Raw genomic sequence first — 22,802 nt, 5'->3', positions numbered from 1 at the left:
AAAGGAAATCACAAGTTTGCTTCCAGGTTTCATAAAAACATGGTATTTTGAAACCTGGAAACCCAAGGCATCGTACGCGTTAGCTCAGTAAACAATAGTCCTTAATAATCAGCTCTTAAGAGTAAGAGTAGAATGAAAAAACCCAGGAGTGAGACTAAAAGCCATAAAAGCCCAAGACAAATGCTAGCTTCCAGCTCTCGCAGAGACAGACGTTTGCCAAAAGGTATTTTGCCAGTTGTTGAGAAAAAGGAGCCGTCTTTTTAATGCAGTGAGAAGAAATATCCAGAATGCTGAAAAAGTAGATCTATTGTTCTATTAGAGTGTCAAATGAATGCTTTGGGAGTAAATAAATCGAAATTGAACAGGATATTCATTTTTAAAATTAGTACTTTGTGGGCTATAGTATTTTATTTATGAGCATTTTAATTTTGTTTTCTTTTGAAAGCAGGTTTGTTTTTCTGTGTGGATTTTATCTGTATTCCTTTTTTTTTGAAGTATTGCTTGACAGGTATTCTTCACCAGATACAATAAAATAAAGGGTATTATGAAATCAGTCTGTGTTCGAGAAGATTCACTCTCCCTGCTCACTTAAAATAAAGAAATTAGAGTGGAAGGTATTTATCATTAATATCTGAGCATTGTCCTATCATGAAAAGACAGGAACACGTATGTACACAAAAGTTACTGGGGCGGTAGGATATAGTTGGAGGACTATCTTGTTTTGAGTCCTGGTTTTTAAACAATATTAAGATTTGAACAATATGAAGACTTGTACAGCAAGCTTCAATGGCTGTCCTCAGGAAAAGAAGTTGGCTGTGGGCTATTGATTTCCAGCTAAACAAAAAGAAAGAGTTAGAAGCCATGTATCATTTCTGCAGCAGCAGCAGCATTGTGTCTGCATAAAAATATGTAGGAAATGTAACAACTTCTTATACTGTGAATAATGCTCAGCCTCCTTATAAGCAAGACAATTCCAAGTGAAAGCAAACTATTGTAGCCTTCATAGATGCTAAAAGTATTTCTACCAAATCAAAGAACATTAACTACATACGTCTTTTCCTAAAAAACTGCACTTAAAAAAATACCAATTAAAAATGATGATTCAAATGCTATTATACAATGCTTAAGAATAATTTCCCTATAAGAAACTATCCATTATGTATTCTAATATTTCAGTGGTGCCAACAGCACATTGCTGGGATTTGCAGCATAAAAATAACCAATAAAACAGTTGTATTAAGTACTTAGGAAGCTAAAAGTGCAGGACTTACTCATTAACACCTATAAAATGTTAAGAATTGAGAACAAATCAATGTTATAGATACCACTTTCTCAATTCTTACTTTTCTGCATCTTCAATAAAAGTGCAGCTAGCTTTATTTTATATTTGTATTTTCTTTACTGGTTTTTTTTTTTTTTTTATTTAGAAAATTCGGTGTTTCTGAAACCCTTGCCAGAAACTCACATTTAACTCCTTGGCCATGTATTGAGCTTCTTGCTAAACTCTCCACCACTTCCATCTTCTCCCCTGGTAAAATGCAGTAGCTCTTGCAGAAGAAAACTGCACAATCCTTTCAAAAAGATCCAGTGAGAGTGGAGAGAGGAAAGTTTCACTGCACGCCTTACCCTGAGATCATGAAGGTGTGAAAGTACTGAAGATCAATTAGGCATTGTAATTACCACTATATCTCAAATGGTTTGTGCAATTTCTACCGCACAGGGTCCCCAATCCACGTGCGAGGCCTCCAGAAGCTACTGCGATACTAATGACTCGGACGTATGACCACACAGTTTACATCAGTGGCAATATTATCAAATTAACGACTTTAAGAGGCTTAACATTCCCAGAAGTATAATCGCTGATGGAAATGATATGACCTCATATTCCTTAAAAATCTGAGACACCATGTTCTTGCTTTAACTACATATTCCATCAATTACCTATAAACTTAGCACCAAGAGCTGTACATTTTTATAATTATATTCTCCATTTTCTTTTTGGAATGGAAAACATTTAAGATATTTATCTGGTATCACATTTATTACAGTGCTTTCACTTCCGAAGAAACCATAATTCAGCTGTTAACCGCAAACTACTGTCAGTTGGTCTCCTTATCGAGATCGCGTGCTCCCTTGAGACACCAGCAAAACCACGAACAATGGACCAATAAATAAAACATCCTTCTCGGCCCAGCAGAACCAGTTAAAAATGTGAACTCCTCTCATATACAATACCCCATCCGCACAGAAGGTGCTCTTCTGTGAAACAGATTTAACTGCCTATCCATAATATCATGCTTATCACTGTAGCAGCTGAGTGTATTACTATGACTACCAGTGGCATAATGCTGCATGATAGTGGTTTGGTTTTTTGGTTTTTTTTTGTTTTTTTTTACTTACAACAAAACAGCTGTAATGTTGGCCCTGTTCTTAACAGTGTTTTTCAAATTCTTGGTTTTACAGATTATTTTAAGGATGAAAATCACTGAGGACTCCAGCATACAGTCTCTGCATCTTCTGAAAAGTGACTTAGCCAAGAAGGAGTCTGTCAAAATTTTGGGGGAAGGGCAAAAAGCCCAAAGCAGTTTCTAGGACAACAGAAAGCCTTAAAATTACGCTTTTTTTAAAGCTACCTGACCGAATTTCAGCCTTGGCTCTTCTCCTTGCCCCTGTCTCTTCCGACTTCTGTGTTTTAGCATCACTGCTGCTTTTAAAATGACTTTGGGAAAACTATTCCGATGTGCTGAGCTGTTCACAGAAAGCAGAAGCAGTCTTCTAGTAAAAAACTGTCAAGACAACAGCATGCGAATGAAGGGATAGTCTTTCAGCATTCTCTCAGCGTTGGCACTTAGCCTGATCTCATCCTGTATCGCTCCCTCAGTCACAGTTGTGGGAGATGCGCTGTAGATGAGGTAAAACATTTTACTGCAAATTTGGGAAACTAAAAATGGGATACAAAGCATTATTTCTTTCCAATAGTTCCCATTCCACCTTGTAGCAAGTCTTGGTGTTGCCCACTGGTTCTGCTTCAGAATATTTTCAGAACACGGTGAGAGCTAAATATGTATGGGAAATCTGATCTAATAAATTAATTTCCTCTTCACAATAATATCTTTAGTAAAGTAAGACTCATATTTCTGCATTATTTTATCATTCTTATTCTTTTACAAATCCTCTGTTATTAATACAAACTCCTAGAACAACGTATGGCAGTTAAAACGCTAACCAGGTAAGTCCAGTTAAGTAAAAGACTGTGAGTTACAGGCAAATTCAAATGATATGAAACAAAGCAACCCAAGAAAACCCCAAGCTGTGTGTCTAAGCAGGCGATGTGCTCGGTAAGCAGAGCTAAACAGAGCTGAACTTTTAATCTTGGTATTCACCTCAGAGGTAATGCCATTGTGATTCACAAACTAGGCCTGGCAGTGCCTGAAGGGGCCCAAACAGTAGATGAACTCAGAATATAGCTAATATACATCGATGGGATCAAGTTCAAAGACAAGGATGAATGATGTAGTAGCGGTCTATGTAACTGCACCCCTTTCATTAAAGAGCCTCATGCTCAGAGCAGGTGCCCCAAGACGCAGAAGCGGCAGTGCGTGACCCCACCACAACCCTCGCGTGTTACCTCTTATGGTCGTCACTCACCAAAACTCAACCAGCGTAATGTGCCTGATGCAGCTATAAATAAATCATTCCTATATTTCCTTTTTCCACTTCTACTAAAATTAGAAGCTTACTCATTTCAGCTCCCTGTACCAAACAACTGAGTTAATTAAGTAGAGATTGAGCTGATTCCCAAGTTTTTCTAATTTGCTAGCACTTGCTAACAATAAACATTCGTAAATAGAGGTAATTTGAAAAGAAAAGTCTATTCCACTTCCAAATTTTTCCTCTATTGTAACCCTCATGGCAGCAGGTATGTTTACACCGGCTGCACAAAAACCTATCATGTGAACAATTAAGTTTTACCTAACAAGATTGCTGATACCTACTAAGTAATTCCTTTATGTTCAGAGAATGAGAGTGGTTTTGTTCATAAATCTTCTAATAAAAGTTAAAAGAGAAAATAAATGAGAATCTTCATTTCAATGGCAGGGAAGGGAGCAGACTCGACCTACCATACACATCCCATGCCTGGAAACCTTATTCTTCATGGAGAACATTCTCCCCATTCTTTACAGTTCTCACCTGAATAGAAAAATAATCACTTTTTCCTCCCAAAAAGAGTTACAAGGGAAAATAAAGTAGAATGCTGAAAAGTAGTTCCAGATTTAAATAACAGTGATTCCCCCACCCCCACCACCAGAGACAAGTCCCTCTGTATGTTTATATAAATGCTAAAACCTAAAATCAATAGAACATTTTAATTGTCTTTATAATTAGAAGAGTAGCTGGTTGGCATCCTGTCTAGGGGTTGTAGCAGTTTAATAAAAAATTTTTCTAAGACGTAACAAGCCCCATAAAGGACGCCAGCCAGATAGTCTTCTGCATTTAAGTAATAAAGTTCTACTGATTCTATAATTCTATGAAATATAAAAGTAATTTTGGGGAGCAAGTCCAGAAACATGCTAGAATATGCCACTTTATACATATTTAATGTGATATACTATGAAATACTCCATCTTCTTTGATGCACAGGAAAGACCATTTTCAGAGAAAGAAGATCCTACAGTGTATTGATAACTACCACTACATCCAATAGTAATTTAACCTTTTATTCCTGTAAAACTTTATGCTTTAGGTTCCTCACATCATCAAAATACGGACGTGACTGCAGCATCATTCCTTTCCATCTAAAGCACTGACATTCACAGTTCTCCCAGAAGGTAAGGAAGAATACGTACCCCAAACTACAGAGAAACACAGGTTCACAAACTAAAATCTGAAACAATACTTTTCATCAGTATTTTTCACCTAGATTAAGGACAAATCCTTTTGTTAGGCTAAAGCAGTTCACTCCTCAGGGGACAGAGCTTTGTGCTACACAGGCAAAAAGCTACACAGGCAAAAAGCAAGAGGAACCAAAACATTATGAACAGCAGAGAACTGGGACCTGTCTCCCATCCACCCATGCTGCTGTAGAAGAGAAAAAACCCAGGCAGGTCTGACTCAGAAATGATTTTTCTCTGAGCTGCGATCTGATTATCAACAAGATAGTTTCTGATTCTGCAAAAGGACAACCTCTGACCACTCCACTTTGCCAAGCTCTAGCCAACGCTCAGTTTGGCAGGAAAAAAAAATATCTTTCCTGACTTCTTTAGGTTACACCAGGATTAAATCCCAATAATGAGGTTATATGATAATGTTTTATACCGATGCAGAAGTACTCTGGGCCGTGAGCGTGAAAGCAGGGCTGTTCTCTGTGCCAGCTGAAGGGCGGTATGGGAGGGCAGCAAGAAGGGAACTGAGCTGAACGGATGCTAAGGTCAGAGGCAACCACTATCGTCATTCAGAAGGGCCCTATGGACACTTGGGTTGTGACATTCTGTTCGTATACTCAACACACTCTCTGCTAGAGTAGATCACCTAGTATTCTCGTCAGAACGAAACCACTCGTTCCTTCGATGCTGAATGCACCAGCTTTCCGCCACTGGAAGATGTTAGCAAATGTCTGCCCACCAGCCAAAAATTATTCAGCCCTCCACCTTTTCGGATAGTGCCCAAGAATAAATACTTGTAGGAACAGATACTATTCCTTGGCTACTTCTTTGAAAGAGCAGATTCCAGGGCATTCCCAAGTGCTGGAATACCTCGCATCCAGCCCGACTCCCTGGCATGTGGTCTCCTGACAAGCTCGCAGTGTGGGAGGTGAGCCTGACTTCAGGATCTTCTGTAAAACAGAGGAGATGCTGCCTCGGACTTACACCCCAAGGTCTGATCAATAACCCCCCTTATCAATTTTGCTGTCCTCCTTTGAAAGTTCTGTACCTTTCACGAGGAGTGACCACTTGCCGGAATGCCACATCCTAATTCTGGTTTTCTGAACTATATCCAGAGACAGGAGCATCCCCAGTTCCACTGCATATTCCAATTTTTATGTTTCCAAGCAAGGATCCACTCAGGTTTTTTTTTTTTTTTTACATCACTGCTCTGACAGTTTGCATTAAGTCTATTAAATCAAAGCCTCCTAAACCCCGTTCTTCAGTCACTGTTTTCCAAGGCAATGTTCCATTCCCAATTATATCACACTGTACTTGGCTGTATTAAAATAAATTCTGTTTGAGTGGGATAGAAGCTCCTCACTGACTGTTATTGGTCCTGCGCGCTCCTCCTTACTTAATTATATTTTAGTATTTTCTATTCTGTAAATTTCAGCAGCAAAAATTACTCTTTTGAGTCTATGGGAGGGATATTGCTTTTGTTTGCTAAATCTGCTCTTTATTTGTCACTACTGAACTTCTAGACCTAGAGTTTCTCATATTTCTGATGTTCAGATATTTGAGACAACTTATCATCTTTATTTCTGTTTGCTATGGTTATTATATTAGTTCCCTTGATTTCCCTTATCAGCCATATATAGATTTTACTCCCAAACATTATTCACTTATTTTCATCTAGCCCATCATTTATGCATGTTGCATTCTTAGCAGGATTTGTGTGTTCCATGTTCAACACACAGAGAGATTTTCTACAAGGAGAACTTCTGGACTAAAGGCACATGGTAAGAGCAAGAAAAAAATAAACAAACCAAACTCTGCAATAAAATACATCACACAGTGATGCAGTCAAAAAGAACAAATTTGCAAAAAGAACAGACAAATCCAAAGAGAGGTGAAGTGGCTTAATGAATAAATCTTAAAACTGCAAACTGGATTCTACCTTCAGCTTGTTTCAGAAGTCCGAGGGCTTGATTAATGAGGAATACAGTGTCAAAGGTGACCAGAAATATTAACACCACTCATTGGGAAAAAAGAGTTTAGAACCCAGTCTCCTGGCAGAAAATGGACTCTTTTCAAAGGGATAGCCCTACATAATCTATACAGCTCTGTTGCTAGCTCTCCTATAAGGCACCTGTTATTAAACACTGTTTATAACCCAAATACTATGTAACTGAGAGACTGAAATTGTTAATAAAAATTAATTTGAGCATAACTGGTTTTCAAGGGCTCAAACCTGAAAAACTGCAACAGCTTTCTACTGCATAAGCAGAGATTTTTATTTCTGCATTTATTAATTGTTAATTCCATCACACTCATACTGAAAGTTACCTGGAAACTAAAGATACTATCTGCGGAAGAAGAAAACAAAAGCTAGAATAATAAAACTTGGTCCATGCGGTTAAAATATAATTAAAAGCTTAGGTAATAACCAGCTATCTAATTGTGGTGATTCTCCACATTTTTTTCTCTCAGGAACTATTTTCTGATTAGTAGCTACTTTGAATGCTGGCACAGAAGCAGAAAACAGATTTAGCAATTAAAATACTTCAAAACAAAGCACAAAAAAAAAAAAAAAAAGGGAAAAAAAAAGAAAAGCCACAAACTCCAATACGAACACAAGAGTTTCCTGAAGACATCTTACTCAGCTAAACTGCTCTGGCAAGCGTGGTTCTCAGGGCATGGCTGACACTGCTCGGCTCCAGCCCCCAGAACGAGCGACTCTCTGTGCCTTGGCACACAACAATCCCCAATAATTCCTCTTACCTGTCACTGAATGACGACTGGTAACTAACTTTTCTTTTTAAAAGTTATTATTCATGCAATATATTCAACATTTCACACTTGTTTCACGGAAAGAATGCTTCCACCCTCCTGCCAACACAAAAAGCCCCAGTCTGGATTTTCACAGGCTACGGATTAGATTTAAATCTTATGCCTGAGGCCTGCGCGGCGGCGATGACTCAGGCGGGAGGCGGGATGAAGGTTTATGCGCCGTTTTAGGGCCTTGCCCCTGGGAATAACACAAAGATATCAGAATCTGAAATTTCATCTCAAAGAAGAAAACAGGTTTCTAGGCTTCTAGCCATCACGGATATTTAATAAAATAATTAACTGCAGGTTGTGTGTATTTTGCAAGCATTAGAACTACAGGCACGAAGCCCTTCGGTAGTGAGGAACAGAACATATTAAAATCTTTCTAGTCTTTCCCTGCGCAGAACTATCATTTACCATTTACATACGGAAAAAAGTGTCACTTTAAGGCCCTATAATTATAGCGCTAGAATTCTATCAGCTATCTCCAGGGTATTAAAAGTACCATTCTGTGGAAATACCACAGTGGAAGAGAAGTCCTGAGTGGGGTTCTACACGTACTGCTTCTCCTACACTGAGGAGAACGGAACTGGCTGTTTATGTCAAAACTTTTCTTCATGGGGCTTTGACACATGCACAGATTTGTTCTGTCAGATTTGTCTTCTCAGGAAGAAATTCAGCTTGCCTGAGGACAAGGACTGGCAATACAAGCAAAGGCTCTGATTAACTAGCAGGGGAATGCTGCCAAGCTGTGCCGTCGGCCCGAAGGCAGCTTTCACCAGTGCTCCCAGTCACCACCCTGCTGAAGCTACGGCATAAGGCTGGGGCAAACTGATGGAGCAGAGGTGAGAAGATCCCGCACCGGGATGAACTCGGATTCTTGGTCTTTGAAGCCTACTTTAATAGTCTTTAAGCAACACTTCATTGATAACTTTTATGTAATGTAAAACAACTGTTAATCTCGAGCCTTTTCAACCCTTGCTCCACATGGGGTGAATTGCTACAGCTCAGCTTCTTGATGGTAACCGCTGCTGCGCAGGCTCTTATCTCACATCACATTCAGTTTTTTCTGCTCTCTGGAGGGCGAGTTAACATGGTCCACTGCTGCAATAACGTCACAGCTTTCTTCAGCTGGGTGGACAGCGACAATTCAGAAGAACCCATACCTACCAGTGCTCCCCACTGAGCTCCACAGAGGTGGAAACCCAAAAAATCCTTGCTAAAGGCATTTTCTAGTATGCTTAGAGGGACACGGAAACAAGCTACTAAGGCAAACCCAGACCTTTGTTCTGTTCAGAAGAGAGTACAAAGTCTCAGAAGAGACAGAGTACATCAGGAAACACTCCCCTCTTTGTCAGCATGACAAGGCAAAACAGCCATGCAAGGATTAATAGCGGCTGGCTTGCAACACGAACCACCAATATAGCTAAGGAAAAAAAAAAAAAAAAAAAGCCTTTTTTCCCCAGGAATGGAAAGAGAAACCCTTAAAAGTCATCAGAAGCTGTGACCAGCATAATATTAGAAAATTATTTTTATGTAATTCAGTTTTTATATAATTCCATTCCATATTTTAAGGAATAAACAGTTCCCTTGGAGGAAGCTCAGGAATACATATCAGGTTCTTTCTTGGGTTAATGAGGGAGGCTGCTTGCATGCTTACAGTCACTTTCATTTGACCTGATGAAGTTTAGCTATGATTGTATCAAACACACATTTTGAAAGTTAACCAAGCTGAAAGACTTAAACATCAAATGGAAGGTTTTCTTTCTGCTTAAGAAATATCACGGTACCATCTTCCAAAACCGTATACTTTGTTCAATCAGTAGTAGTTAAATGAAATACAATTTTTTGAGCTATCTCCCTTTTAATGTTTAAACAGCACGGAGACAGTAACAGCAGCGTACCTGTTTCCTCTCCAAGTCTTCACTGACGAATAAACCAGGAAATCTCTCTCTATACTCTTCCAACTGAATATACAGTTAATTCACCCATTTAATTACCAGCTTAGTAAAATTATCATGATAAAGGCAAACACAGACTCGGCATTCTCCCACGCTGTCCCTGAAACGGGTTATTTTGTAAACTTCTGTACTCCTAGTATCTGGTAACACCAACACTTTAATGCAAGCAGTAAAGAACAAATGTATAGCCCGGACATACACTGCTAGGTTAGCCACAGCATTCTAGGGTGGAAGTAGCAGGGTTTGCTGCGAAAAAAACCGTAATTTATTTGGGCAAGTGATAAAAGTGTATGCTTGGGCATGCACAAAAGTGCGTGGAATGACTCCATGTAAATGCGTGGCAGTTAAAAGAAGCAAGAGTTGTTACAGGAAGGAGGCCAGGATGATTTTGCTCAGATAAAGGGAGATCTATTTTAGCTTACAATTGTATTTTTCTTACTTGTGTTGTTGTTGAGTATGTGGATATCAGCATGAAATAGGCATACTCTTCATATTGGTAAACTCAAGTTTAAAAAGCAGATGTGTAAAAGGAACCCATTTAAAAACAGTCATCATGTATTTCCAAGCAGTCAAACACAGGGGTATCCTTTTAAAAGGAAACATACCTGCTTCAGGACTTGTTTGATTACAGCTGCTAACAATGCTGTTTGGTATCACTGGCGTGGAGGATGCCTGGATTCTTGACTGAGGTGGGTTTGGATGTAAGGAATTTCCTAAAGCCATTCCTGACTGACTGAGCATCCCACAGTTCCCGCTAGCCTGCATCTGATTTATTAAACCTGCAAGATGGTTGGTTGTGCCCGGGCTAGTACCGTGGACAAAGTTAGTGTTTGTGTTCTGGCAGTGCACACCTTCCCCTCGCAAGGGTAAACTCTGTGCCAGCGAGTTCTGGAGACCGCCAGAGTTCATACTGGTGTCTGCAAAATGCATCTGGTTACCAGAGCAAGGTAAAGCAGTATTTGAGCTCCCACAACTGGTGGTACTATTGCTGCTCATGTGAGAGCTTTGACAACTCATGGACTGAAGTAGCTGGGACATAGAACTGATGGGAAAGGAGCTTTGACTTTGCTTTCTTATCAAATCAGATCCAGCTTTGGAAACTCCGGAACTGTCCAACTGAGACTGTCTCAGCAAACTCAACACCGTAGTGGTCGGCTGCTTTCGTTTTCTCAGAGGATCTTTTTGCTGAGACATCAATTTATCTCTCAGTGCTGCTCGGCCGCTTTGCCCTTCAGTCGTTGGTAGAAGCACATTGGCAGCAGGAGGGAACATGGTATTTAAAGTGCTATGTCCTTCGTTGTTGCCACCACTGGCAACAGGTCCAGAATTGCTACTGCTGTTACTGTTGTTACCAGCAAGTTTATTTTGATTTGCTAGCTGTGCTTTGGCTGCTGCTGAGAGTAAACTGCTTGCTGGAAAAGAGGCAGCATTGTGCTGGTTCAAGATCTGATTTAAAGGCATTCCCAGCAAACCAGGCTGACTCTTCAAGGAACCGCTTCCAGCCGATGCAGTAGAAAAAACTGCATTGTTTGGAGGATTTAATACATTACTCATTCCAGCAATTAATGGGTTAGGGATGTCCTTGTATTGATTAAGTCCATCATGTTTGGTGGAAGGGCTAGATGGCATCGATGGTCTCGGTGACCCTATTGTTGACCTTGGAGACCTGGGAGGAACTTTAATACCACTACACGATGACTGTGGAGCTACTGGAGGCAGCAGGAAGTTTCCATGATCTGATGATGTGGAAGAAGAACGTGATCTTTGGGGAGAAGCCTCGATCCTTCCGATCCCGGATCCCATCATATGAACTGGGGACGTCACTGGTGAAGGAGAAAGGGAAGTTGAAGCAGAATGCTGAACTCTTTGAACATGACTTCCATGGTTCATGTGACCAGGTTTTACCGTTGGCAAAGGAAGATTACTTGGCAAAGGGACGACAGCAGGAGGCATGCTTACATTCATCACAGGTACCTGAGAGTGGACATTTGAATGGAAAGTAGTTGGGTTAATGATAACAGGATTCTGATTCACTGGTTTGCTAGGAATAGGGTCAAGTATGCCAAGTGGATCCTTTTCTGATGTTAATGGCTTTTTCTGAAGAGCACAAGAAGGCGGTGGAGGAGGTGGGGGTGGACCTTGGGGCGGTTTATGGTGAAACATTGCTCGTGGTATTTCCATACCAGTTGAAAAATTACACATGGGTTTTTTCATTACTGGGCTTTTTGTGGTCAAGGTTGGGGAAAGAGGTATATTAGTCCTTCCAGCCATTGCACAGGATGACTGTATGGGAGAACCATGTAGCATTACTGATGGTGGAGACAGAGGTGTCCTGTTCATGTGAATAGGACTAGAGTTGGGTGCTCCGTGAAAATTGGGATTGTTCCTTGTGAAAACATCAGGGCTTCCAAGTGGGTCAGTCCTAGGAGAGATTGAGCCATCTCCGTATATCTGTGATCCTGATGAAGCTGGACTGGGCATCCCACCATGACTGCCACGATACGGAGACTTCTGTCCAAGTTCATTACTACCCAATCTCTGCCTAGGATAGACAGAATGAAGTTCTTGTTGCTGGCTTCCAGCCATTTCTTGCATGTAAAGCCTACCCATGGCATTAGATGCCCCTATCATCAACTTGAAAGGAGTCTTACATTCTGGCATCACAGAATTTGTAATTCCTTCATGTGATTTATTCCTCATTGATCTTGGAGTTGCTGCTCGAGTAGGAACTACTGGAGTTGCACCTGATATAAAAACACAACAGTTACTGGTTTGAAATCTGTTGTCACACATTTCAGCGCAAAACTACTGCGTGTGAAAATATTTATAAAAGCTAGAAAGCCTCTTGGCTAAACTTTTGCCTCAACAGAAATAATACCTAAACCATCAAGTAGTTGCTGGAACAGTGCATGCTACCCTATTACATAGCGCAGCAGTATAGATCTCCATATCCCAGATAAAGAGTGCATAAATACGGACAACTTTAAATCTTTGTCCTTCCCCTCCGTCTTTTCTTTCTAACCATCAACTCGTGTCCTACTCCTGAACCTCCAGCATCACCGCTTTGGGTACCGCTGGAAGAGCTGGCGGGAGGAGCAAGCAGGGGATCCCTGTGCAGGGAAAAGGAGCCTCTGGCGCCACCTATCGAGTCCAGGAGGAACAAAGCCCAGCAAGGGCTCAGCCCAGCTTCCCCACACCCCACCGCGAGCAGGGTCCTGCCCCAGCTGCGGTCCCCGGTGAGGATGCCGGGGGAGCCATGCCATACAGCTCTGGCCTAGATGTCTGTTCAGCCAAGCAGGCCACTGCAGAGACCGAGGCTGTGCAAGGCAGGAAGCAGCTACTCCACATCACTCGCTGGCACCGAGTTCCAGTCCTCTGAGTTCATCTGGTCCTGGGAACTGCCTTGCTGAACACGCAAAGACATACATTATATCACGTCCTGTATTACTTTCCCTGCAGCTTCTGCAACGAGCTTTGCTTGGGGTGAAGATGCTTAATTTAAGAAGGGGCTCTACCGTTTGTTTTCAGGATAAAAGCCTTGGGGATATTTGGATATGCAGACATGCGAGCCTCCCCGCAACAGAACCCCCCCCCAGTAAATCCCGGCTTTGAGACTAGACATTCCTAGAAGCACAAGACCACTTTCCTTTTCTGTCCACTAATACCAGTTTTATTTAAAAAGATTTTTTTCAATGTTTTACTTTAAGAACACCATCACAAGCAGCTCAAGTCTGGCGGACTTTCTGCAAGTTCTGCTGCTCTGGGAAATTGTAATTCAGCTTGGAGTGCTTGGCATGCAGCCTCTGAATATGCAAACTTAAACTTGGATAATGAGCTAGAGATTTCATGTTCAAATGAATTCAGAGGTGCCTTTAAATTCCTCAACTCACAAGAACCCAATTCCCTTCTTTCCTCCAGCCTGGCCACAGGAGACAGATGGCATTGACAATCCTGCCTTCATCCTATTTGCTCAACCGGCTACATCATGACAGAAACAAACATATTACCTTTCCCAAAATACAACCAGTGTCTCATTTAGGGGACAAATCTCCAGAATGAACTGCAAAACAAGTGTGTACGAGAACCCTCACCTTGAATATTGGACCAAAGAAATAGTAAAATGTAACTGTGCATAAATGAAAAGACATTTTGTTTACAAAGGCAATTTATTGGGATATTTTCTTCTTTGCTTAATGCACAAAATTCTGATCAACAGAGAAGGCAAGGCCACATAAACATGACTTGTGTCTTTGATATTCAGCTGGTTTTACCTCCTTCATTTTGCTAATTTTTTGAAAACAGAAATGTAGTTTGAGTACTACCCATAAAGAATAAAAAAAAAATAAGGAAAACGCATAGTCATTTGGGAAACTGCACTGTTTGTTTAAAAAACCCAAACCATGACATTGAAAACCGCAATTTTTAAAAGCTTTAAAATCGTAAATAGTAATTTGAAAATGCAAGAGCACATCAGTACTATGAACAGCACTGGTATCGTAGCATTGGCTATGTATCTGAAATTTATTATTTATTTTTATACTCTTAAAAACTTTCCACTATGAAGTCAAGCTACAGAGCAGCCAGCAATTAGCCAGCTATTATTGCAGCAATATAGGGGTGCAAAATATCTCTCAGATTATCAAGGGCCATTTCTCAGAAGTTGCATGCATCAGAGTATATCACTATAACATCACTATAAACTTAACCGAGCGCTGTCTTAAAAGTAACCTTCACTCCTTTGTCCTAACCATTTGGACGTGTAAGACTGCTTTGGAACCTTTCCTTGTAATTCTTACAAAGCACCTAATTGACAGTTTCAGTTTCTATGCCACTCTGGTTTTGTAGCTGTTTCTTTCAGTGCTAACTTTGTCCTTTAGCTGAAGTAGCTTTATTTTCTAGTGCTGATTCTCCTGATGCCTTTATTGACGGCAATCGTATCTCCTTCAAGCCACCATTTTGCTAGGTTGAACAAGCTAAACGCTTTTAGATGACTTTCATAAAACAGGTTTTGCAGTTCACTAAGAGAAAAGCCTCTGCTCTATTTCAGCCTGAGTGCCGCCAGCGAGAACAGTGGCGGAGGAAGGCAGTAAGCATACAACGGCGTTCGTACTTCCTTCTCTCAGAGTCACATTGATCTGCACCATACTGCCATCTGGTACTGCTCACAGGCATCTTTGATCAGCTCAATAATTTACAGCTAATAGCTTTTTTCACTAGTCCCCAGGTGAATAACCTTACAATTAACAGGATTTGTTGCTATACCTTTTCTTTCACTCCAGGTCTCAATGATCCCCTGGTTTTTCAACATGTTTTGATCCTCTCTTGTTTTGATAATACCTGTCAACTTCATCCATCAACAAATTACCTCATTTTTTGTTGATATGGATAATGAAAATGCTAATCCGGGTTGGTCCCCAAAAATAATCCTTGAGAAATTACAGTGGAGATCTTCTCTTTCTGTATATTCTGCCTTGCAATACAATTTCCCATTTAGCCAAGTCCTTAGCCACATTCTAATCCCTTTATAATCACTTTATTCTGCTTCTCTAATTTCCCATGTGACCGAATATCAGACATATTACTACAGTTCCAAAAGATGAGAGCTAATGTATTTTCTTTGTCTAGAACAATCTGATATCTTTTCCAAGAAAATCATGCTCTTAGTCTGGGATGACCTGCTTTTTAGACTCATCTTCTATCTACCTACATCTCTCTAATTACTACCTCTATTTTTTCCTTGAATCTGTTTACTGTTGCACTCATAGATACATTAGACTTTTGGGGGTGCTTCTGCATATTAATTACATATATCTAAAATTAGGTAATTGAATGATTCTGCAGGATTTTACTCACTTGTTCCACCACCAGGACTAGTTAGAACTAGTGAAGGATGCGGTGCTTCCATGCTTTTATGAAGCGTAGCCACAGCAATAATTTTCCTTTTATGTATGCATAGTTTGGTGACATCTTCGTCCGCTTTAACATCTTCAGCAGTTCTTTGCTTTACAGCAGCTCCAGGATCAAAGTTAAAGACCTGAGAGTAAAAATTCCAACATTTAAAATAATGATTATAGGCAGCAAACTCATGCAATATACCTAAATCAGAAATTTTACATAGAATTAGATTTGCCTCTGTTCCTTAGAGCTAGCTGACTGCTCCTACTTGCCCAAGAGATACCTTTGCAGTTGTTTCAAAATTATGAATAAAAAGTGAATGTATTTATAATAAGTAAACAGAGTCATGGAAGTTGTCATCTAGCAACAGAACTTTAACACTCCTCAGTATACAGCGTAGGGAGAAAAAGGAGAAAGGACCCACGTGTGTTTAAGAAGAAAAGTTTACCATTTGTGTATAGACCATGAAATTGTGAAGCTGACACTGAAGCTATCACCTAAGTCAGCGTCTCACTCTGATTCTCACATGTTAACATGACTCTGTTGACAGTAGGTTTCCAAATAGGAAAATGTTCAAACACCATAAACCCCAAGTCAGATCTTTTCCACGAGGGGAGAAGGCAGAGGGGAGATTAATTTTGTATTTTATGGTATATCTTTGGGTGTACACCACTTACCTCATTTTATATATATGATCTGAACAGAGATTAAGTCATGGCATAGCACATCAGCTGACATAGTTAGCTCATAAAGATCATAGCACAGAGATCAAAAATAATGCTTTTTTTTTTTACCTTGGGAAGAACAAGAGGACATTCTAGGCCACACTTGCATGTTCCATCAGTCAGCAAGTAAGTCTTCACCTGCTCCAAGCAGGATAATAAAGACCCACTGGGACTGTAAAGGAACAGAAATGATGAATACAAGTTATCTGATAGGTCATGACTTCTATCTCCCAGCCTAACAGCTCGCATAGAGTGTGTTTAAATTAACACAGCTAAGATTTCACATTTTTGTTTCATAGTATTTCCTGCTTTTAGTCCAGAACGCAGATGATACTTCTAAAAAACAGCCAAAACCCCCACAAATTTTAAGTATGATTTTATTATAGAAAGATAAACACATCAAGTGCAGAAAGAAAAGAAACTGAGACTATTGATATTTACTATTCACATCATAGTCCTGCTTGAAAGCCTTAACTACTGCCTAGCTATACTAAGATTATTTTTCTCCCTCCTCTGAAGTATAACACACAGGCAGAATGCAGTCCCCATGGACCTCCTCCCCCTCCATCACATCACTGCCGTTCCATGCAGGCATGACAGTCATCTGTACTTTTCAGGACTGGGACCTAATTTAAAAAGAAAAAAACCACAGAAGTGTCTTTGGAGAAGTACGAGACAACAAGAAAAGGGGGCACAGTAAGAAAACTGTTTGGGGTTGGGTCTCTTAGTTTCATAAACAGTTTGGTTTCATTCATTCTCACTCAAAGTGAGAAGTTTTACACCAAGAAGCCAGTCCAGTGAGTTTGTGATAAACTGCACTTGGATTTCTCTAACTCCCACCAGAAAATCATTATCTTCATATCCAAAAATAGGACACTGGAAATTCTGTTACGGCAAAATCACTAATTCATAAGATGAAAAAAGTTCTCATGTCACAAGCTTCTAACTTCCAGATTGCTCTTTATTGCTTAGCCATCTAAACTGTTTATCAGGGAAAGAATACAATAATTTATGAGGACTGGCTAAAACACTGGTTCTTAATGGTAGCTTTAAACAGCCCTTATTTAAAAAAAACCCAACCAACTTAAGTGGAATAGTTTGGATCATGAAAACAGTCAAGAGTCAGAATTCCAAACTATGACGAACTTTCGTAGTTAAAACCCGATGTATAAACACCTAATTCCGCACAAGAACTAAGTCACATATAAAGCAACATATGCAACTGACATTAATAAGTTATGCTGACAGTTTAAGTAAGTAATTTATTTGCCAGACTTGCCCTGAACTAGCTATTTCAGAGACAACTGCCCAGGTTGAATATGTGTAACAGTGACAGTTCTGAGGGTAAACAAGATAAAAGAGCAATCTAAAAATAACATTACAGGTATGAAGCGATAGATGGGTCAGAAAGTCTGTCTTAAATTGAAATACTGAGGGAGCAGGGGGAAATTACCCTTTATTTTTATTTATTTTAAATTCAGCTATAGACTGATTAAACCACGCTGCTACCATGATCACATTTTAACTCTGTGAGTATCACTTGTCCTCTACTTTGGATCCACATCTCCAGTGCTGGCTGATCGCTTTGGGTTTTCCCAACCTGTTCTGACTATGCACACAGGAACGACTGCTCACCCCAGGCAAGGTCCACACCTGAAGATGTAACAGCTACTCGTGCAAGGAACTCATGGCGTTTGCTCTACACTCTCTCATCTACACACAGAACCTCTACAGACACTTTCTGTGATGCTTAAAAACTCGCGTTTAAAGGTGTCCCTGGGAAAATGCTCTGGAATCAGGATGCCATTTTATTTAGTAAAAAGGGCTCACTGAGCAGCAAAAGTAAAGCTATACCATCAGAGTTCATTTCCCCCCCTATTTTTAGAATAAAGCAATTTTAAATAACCTTCCTTGGCATTTGGTTTGCCTGCACACCCATCTCCAGTTCAGGCACAAGGAGATATACCAGAGCCCAGAAACGACAGACCTGCAAGGCACATCTGTACTGCACCGACGATCAGTGGTGTAAAGGACGGTCTGGATACTCACGCTTATCAGGACTGCACAGATCAGTCCACCAGATCTGTGGCATGTGGGATTCAGCATCCCTACTGCACATATATGCATGGTTATTTCTCCATAAGAAACAACAAAAATTTAAAAAGGCCCATTTTTTCCTGTTTCTGCCTTGTTCCTGGGCAGACCTATGTAATCGCGAAGTATCTTGTGTGTGCACAAATTTCCTCATACTGCAAAGGATAATCCACAGCTTCCTATCTAAGAAACTACCAGGTTCTTTTCAGCACATAAGGTCATCCAGAAGTTTTAGGCCTCCCAAAGAAGCAAGAAAGAGCAGATTATAAAATACATTAGGATCTGTTACTGCCAGTTGTGAAATCTGTTCCTATTATTAAAGAGCTTTTCCCAGTTCATTCCCCTGATGACTACTGACGAACAGTAAACTGAAGAAGAGATTTAGGTCTTACTTTAAGGCAGTGTTTTACTATGAAAAGCAGAGACTCAGCTCACTGCTTTTACCAGGTGATAAACACTGGTTAGTTAATGCTTTTAATCCAAATAAACTGTTGCCAGCTGACAGAAGATGCGTGCTTTATAAGGAGGCACAAATAGAATGAGTCCTTACTCAGCTGGGATCATCTATTCTAGTTAAATCACGTCAGATCTTAATATATACACTAATTTTCCCTTGGATAGCTTTTGAGTCAATATTGTTTGACCTTTCATTCTCTCGATAAATGCCGTGCGTATTTTCAGGGTGGTTGTTCCTCCAGAAGGGCAGTGCAGCACCAGAGCAGGTTACCCAGAGAGGTTGTGGAAACTCAGTCCTTGAAGATGCAGCTGGTGAAAGCGAGGGCTGACCTGATCGAGTGCTACGGATGCTCCCCGTCAAGCAGGAGGTTCGACTATTTGACTTCTGTCCTTTCCAACCAACGTGTCCTACCCTGCGCTTTTCACCGAGCAAGAATGTAAGAGCTGTGGACCATACTAAGCGCCCCTCCTTAATCAGAATGGCTTAGAGAAGGCAACTAGAAAAGTAACCCTTGGGAAAAAAAAATGTATGGGCAAAGCCTGGGAGGAGGGCAGAAATAATACAAGCTTCCCCCAGATGAAAAAGGCAACTGGTAAGCTTGATTAATAGAATAAATACTGTTTTGTGTGGGCAATTCAGAACAGAAATATGAAGTGAGTCGTCCTGAACAATGAGAACGTATCTAAAAAGAAGACAGAAAAGCAAGTAACTGTCAGAATTATACCAAATTTACTAGTTAAAAAACGTTAGTCATAGGTTTGAAGAAGCAGCACCAGCTTTCTGACCTGCTTCTTATAGCGGGATAAAATGAAATTCAAAAGCAGGTAGGATCATCAGGTATATAAAAATACCAAAGCATTGTATGTCCTGATGCCTGTCTATAGAGATGACAGGAAAAAACACAACCCACAACTTTTTCTTTCTCATTGATTTTTAACTAAGGCAGAGGCCCAGTAAATTACAGCTGTAATGAGAAATACAAGGGGAAGGCGATTTATCTTTGACATGCATATCACTGACACGGATTTTGTTTGATTCTGCTAATTGAGAATATAAACAAGAAATCCTGGAATGCATTTGATCTTTTATGGTAGTTTAGTGTAAAACTGGAGTATGCTTTGTCTCATTAAAGAATTTTGTATTGGTAATACATAAAATGTTGTGAAGATGTGGTTATTTTAATCACAGAACAGTGGAATAAGATTAAGCAAATAACAGACTAATAATCACTTAAACTTCTGTGATGTGAAACTGACGTACCCGTATTTTGTTAAAGATAACTTTGATCTTTTTTCCAATAACACTTAATTTATAGTCTGTTTGTCTGAACAGATTTATTTAATAGTAATTTCAGTGTATTTCTTTGTGACTGTTCCAGGGTAAAGCAAAAAAAAAAATCCAATAAGCTAACAAAATAAAGAAATAAAATGCCTAAAACTTTGGATTTAGGCTTGTGTTCCTACTTTTTCTACATAAGAAACATGGCGAATCCATAGAAGTAAATCTTGTTGGAGAACGTCAGCGATACTAAACACAGGACCTTCGCAGGGCATATAAAACCTGATGTTTTCTGCAGCAACTAAGAAGTCACAGTATTTACATTTCCTGTCAAAAGTGGGTAAGTAAAACACAAAAGTGTTATGGAGACCTGGACCACAAACCCAGAAAAGACTTAGGCAAAAAGAGCTACAGAATGTCAGGATAAAGTTGCATGGCATGAACTGAGCTGAAGGCTTGTTGCTGATGGAAAAAGAAAGCCCCACTCCACCTTACCCGCCACGAGCTGTCTGCACGCCTGCTCACCACTTGGGATTCGACCAGCAAGGGCTCTGACAAAAAGCCTGTACTGGTCCAAGGAGAAGGCAGTGCCTATGCATCTGGGAGCAGGCAAAAGACAGCAGAGGTTTCTCACCATCTCAGACGTGACATATCACTAAACCTCTGGTTGGTTTAATTGTAAAAAGTTTGAATAATAAAGATACTAACTAAGGTTAAATCTGCTACTGCTTAGCTTTAAAACCCATATGACAATAATAAGTAATAAAGAACTATTCACGCCTAAAGCAAAATGTATAGCGAGGATTATCAAATTTTCAAGAACAAGCAATATCAGATTTGAGAGTACGTTAAGGGCATGCAAATGGCACAACTGACACAAGCGGACTCCACTAATAGCAGAAAAAATGATCACGCACTTCAAAGGAGCAAGCCCTTGAAGTTTCTGAGTACAAAAGATGAGCTGAGTCACTCATTTACTAATCCACACCTTCTGGCAAAGCTACAACAAAACCAAACCCAGCAACCACCTCAGATAACCTTACCTGATATAGAGCACTCCACTTTGGTCCACCCGTCGCTGCCAACCAACGGGAACTTGCACTGCTGGTGGCCCTCCATCCGTGTCCCCTCCGTCACACTCCTTTCCACCATTCATTTTTCTGTTTCTGTTTATGAGTCTTCAAAGATATCAACAGTAAGATGATATCCTTTTACTACATGTCATCATGGCCTCCCGAAGGCAGCCATTCAGTACACCTTTCCCCAAACTGTACAAAGTGCATTGGGAGGCTCCAGCTCAGTTTGAAACCAAGTCCTTAAAAGTGGCCATTTTTGTTAATGAGTCAGTTTCCCATTATAATCCACATTAAATATGCAATGTTTAACTCCTTATATATTCATAAGGATGAACTATATAGATAAAAATTAGTGCTTCCAACTTGGGAAAATCATAATTCACCAATCCTTTGTTACCTGTCAAAAAGGAGAATGGGGAAAAGGAGAATTTCTAGTTCAACAGCATGGCTCCAAGCTTGATGACTGTCTAAGATAACTTGTATTTTGTGAAAGCTCGTCTCATTTTTATAAATATGAGTCAGATCTAATACCTCCAGGTATTATACCCTTTATATGCCACATTCTTTTTGTTTTCTTTTTATCTTCCGTTCATTATCCAAGTTGTCTTCTTGAGTTTCTTTCATGACTCCCTGGCTCCAATAAAACAGTCTGAAAAATACAGATATAGAAAACACATGAACCATTTTCTGAAGTCTTCCAGCCCAGTTCAGTAACTCATGAAGATCTGTACAGCTGCATCCATTTAAAGAGCTTAGAATCAAAATTTAAAATTTTAATGGAACCATCAAAATAAGGTTTGGAGTAAATATGATCCTGCTAGCACATTCTATTTCTGTGTGGATGCAAGGGAGCTACATCTTAAAAGCTACGAGACTGCAACAGTTACTAAACAGTTAATGCACAGTGTGGGTAAATTAAGGAATGTATCTTTTAACTGAATAGTTTCACATATGCTTCTGTTCAGAATTATCAACAGATGACTAGCTCAATTAATGCCCTTTAAAAATTGTTTATAAAACTGAATGAATGTAATGTGAAGGAAGCTGCTTCTAGGGTTGATAATATCCATAAAAATGAAAAAACCCTGCAGTTAGACTAAATTAAAACAATCACCTTACAAAGAATTGTATAATAAAAAGGGAAAAGCCAGCATCAATACACTGATCTCAGAATACCTATGAAACAATCTGAATATCATAAGTGATAAACCCCCTCTGTACGATTACACTGTATGAGCAAATCTTCATGACAGAAGTTCAGAATGATGTGAACTGTGCTATTCCCCCCAAACAGTTTTTCAAGTTGACCAGGTGAGACTTAACTCTAGAGATTGGACATTTTCTTACGGTGAGACAAATTGGAATATGAGATTCAAATAGAAAATGTGTCAGAAAAAACAACAATCCTAGAACTCAAACATAAGATGGCATTGGTGACGGTTGTAGTAACAATGCTAAAAGGTTTCATTTGGAATTGCATGTCAATTCTGCTTTATTCCTAATGCTAATGTTATGCTAACACTTTAAAACATAGTAAATGTTACTGTAGACCTGACCAATTTTACTAAGAAAAGGTTTTTTGAGATAGAAATGGAACATAAAGACTTCGAATCCTACAACAG

At 39.8% G+C, this 22,802-nt stretch overlaps 1 protein-coding gene across 15 annotated transcripts in view; it reads right to left on the bottom strand.

Annotated features, from left to right (window-relative positions):
• The window catches only part of MBD5 (methyl-CpG binding domain protein 5), a 176,059-nt gene that overhangs the window by 54,390 nt on the left and 98,867 nt on the right, over window positions 1-22,802 (bottom strand). For 12 of the 15 annotated variants that reach the window (XR_013930136.1, XR_013930137.1, XR_013930138.1 and 9 more), the window contains exons 6-9: window positions 21,148-21,829; window positions 16,345-16,447; window positions 15,509-15,689; window positions 10,261-12,399 (exon numbers count right to left, since the gene is read on the bottom strand). Coding sequence is in view for 7 of the 15 variants with exons in the window: in XM_080400051.1 (XP_080256177.1) it covers window positions 10,261-12,399; window positions 15,509-15,689; window positions 16,345-16,447; window positions 21,148-21,260 (2,536 nt within the window). In the remaining 8 variants the exon portion in view is untranslated. The remainder of the gene's footprint in view (window positions 1-10,260; window positions 12,400-15,508; window positions 15,690-16,344; window positions 16,448-21,147; window positions 21,830-22,802) is intronic. The other 3 variants (XM_080400056.1, XM_080400052.1, XM_080400057.1) reach the window with 3 other exon arrangements.

This window comes from Falco punctatus, assembly GCF_963210335.1.
Source record: "Falco punctatus genome assembly, chromosome: 8".
In the NCBI taxonomy this organism is placed as follows: Eukaryota; Metazoa; Chordata; class Aves; order Falconiformes; family Falconidae; genus Falco; species Falco punctatus.
The sequence above is the reverse complement of the archived record's forward strand: the minus strand, read 5'-3'. Positions and strand labels throughout refer to the sequence as shown.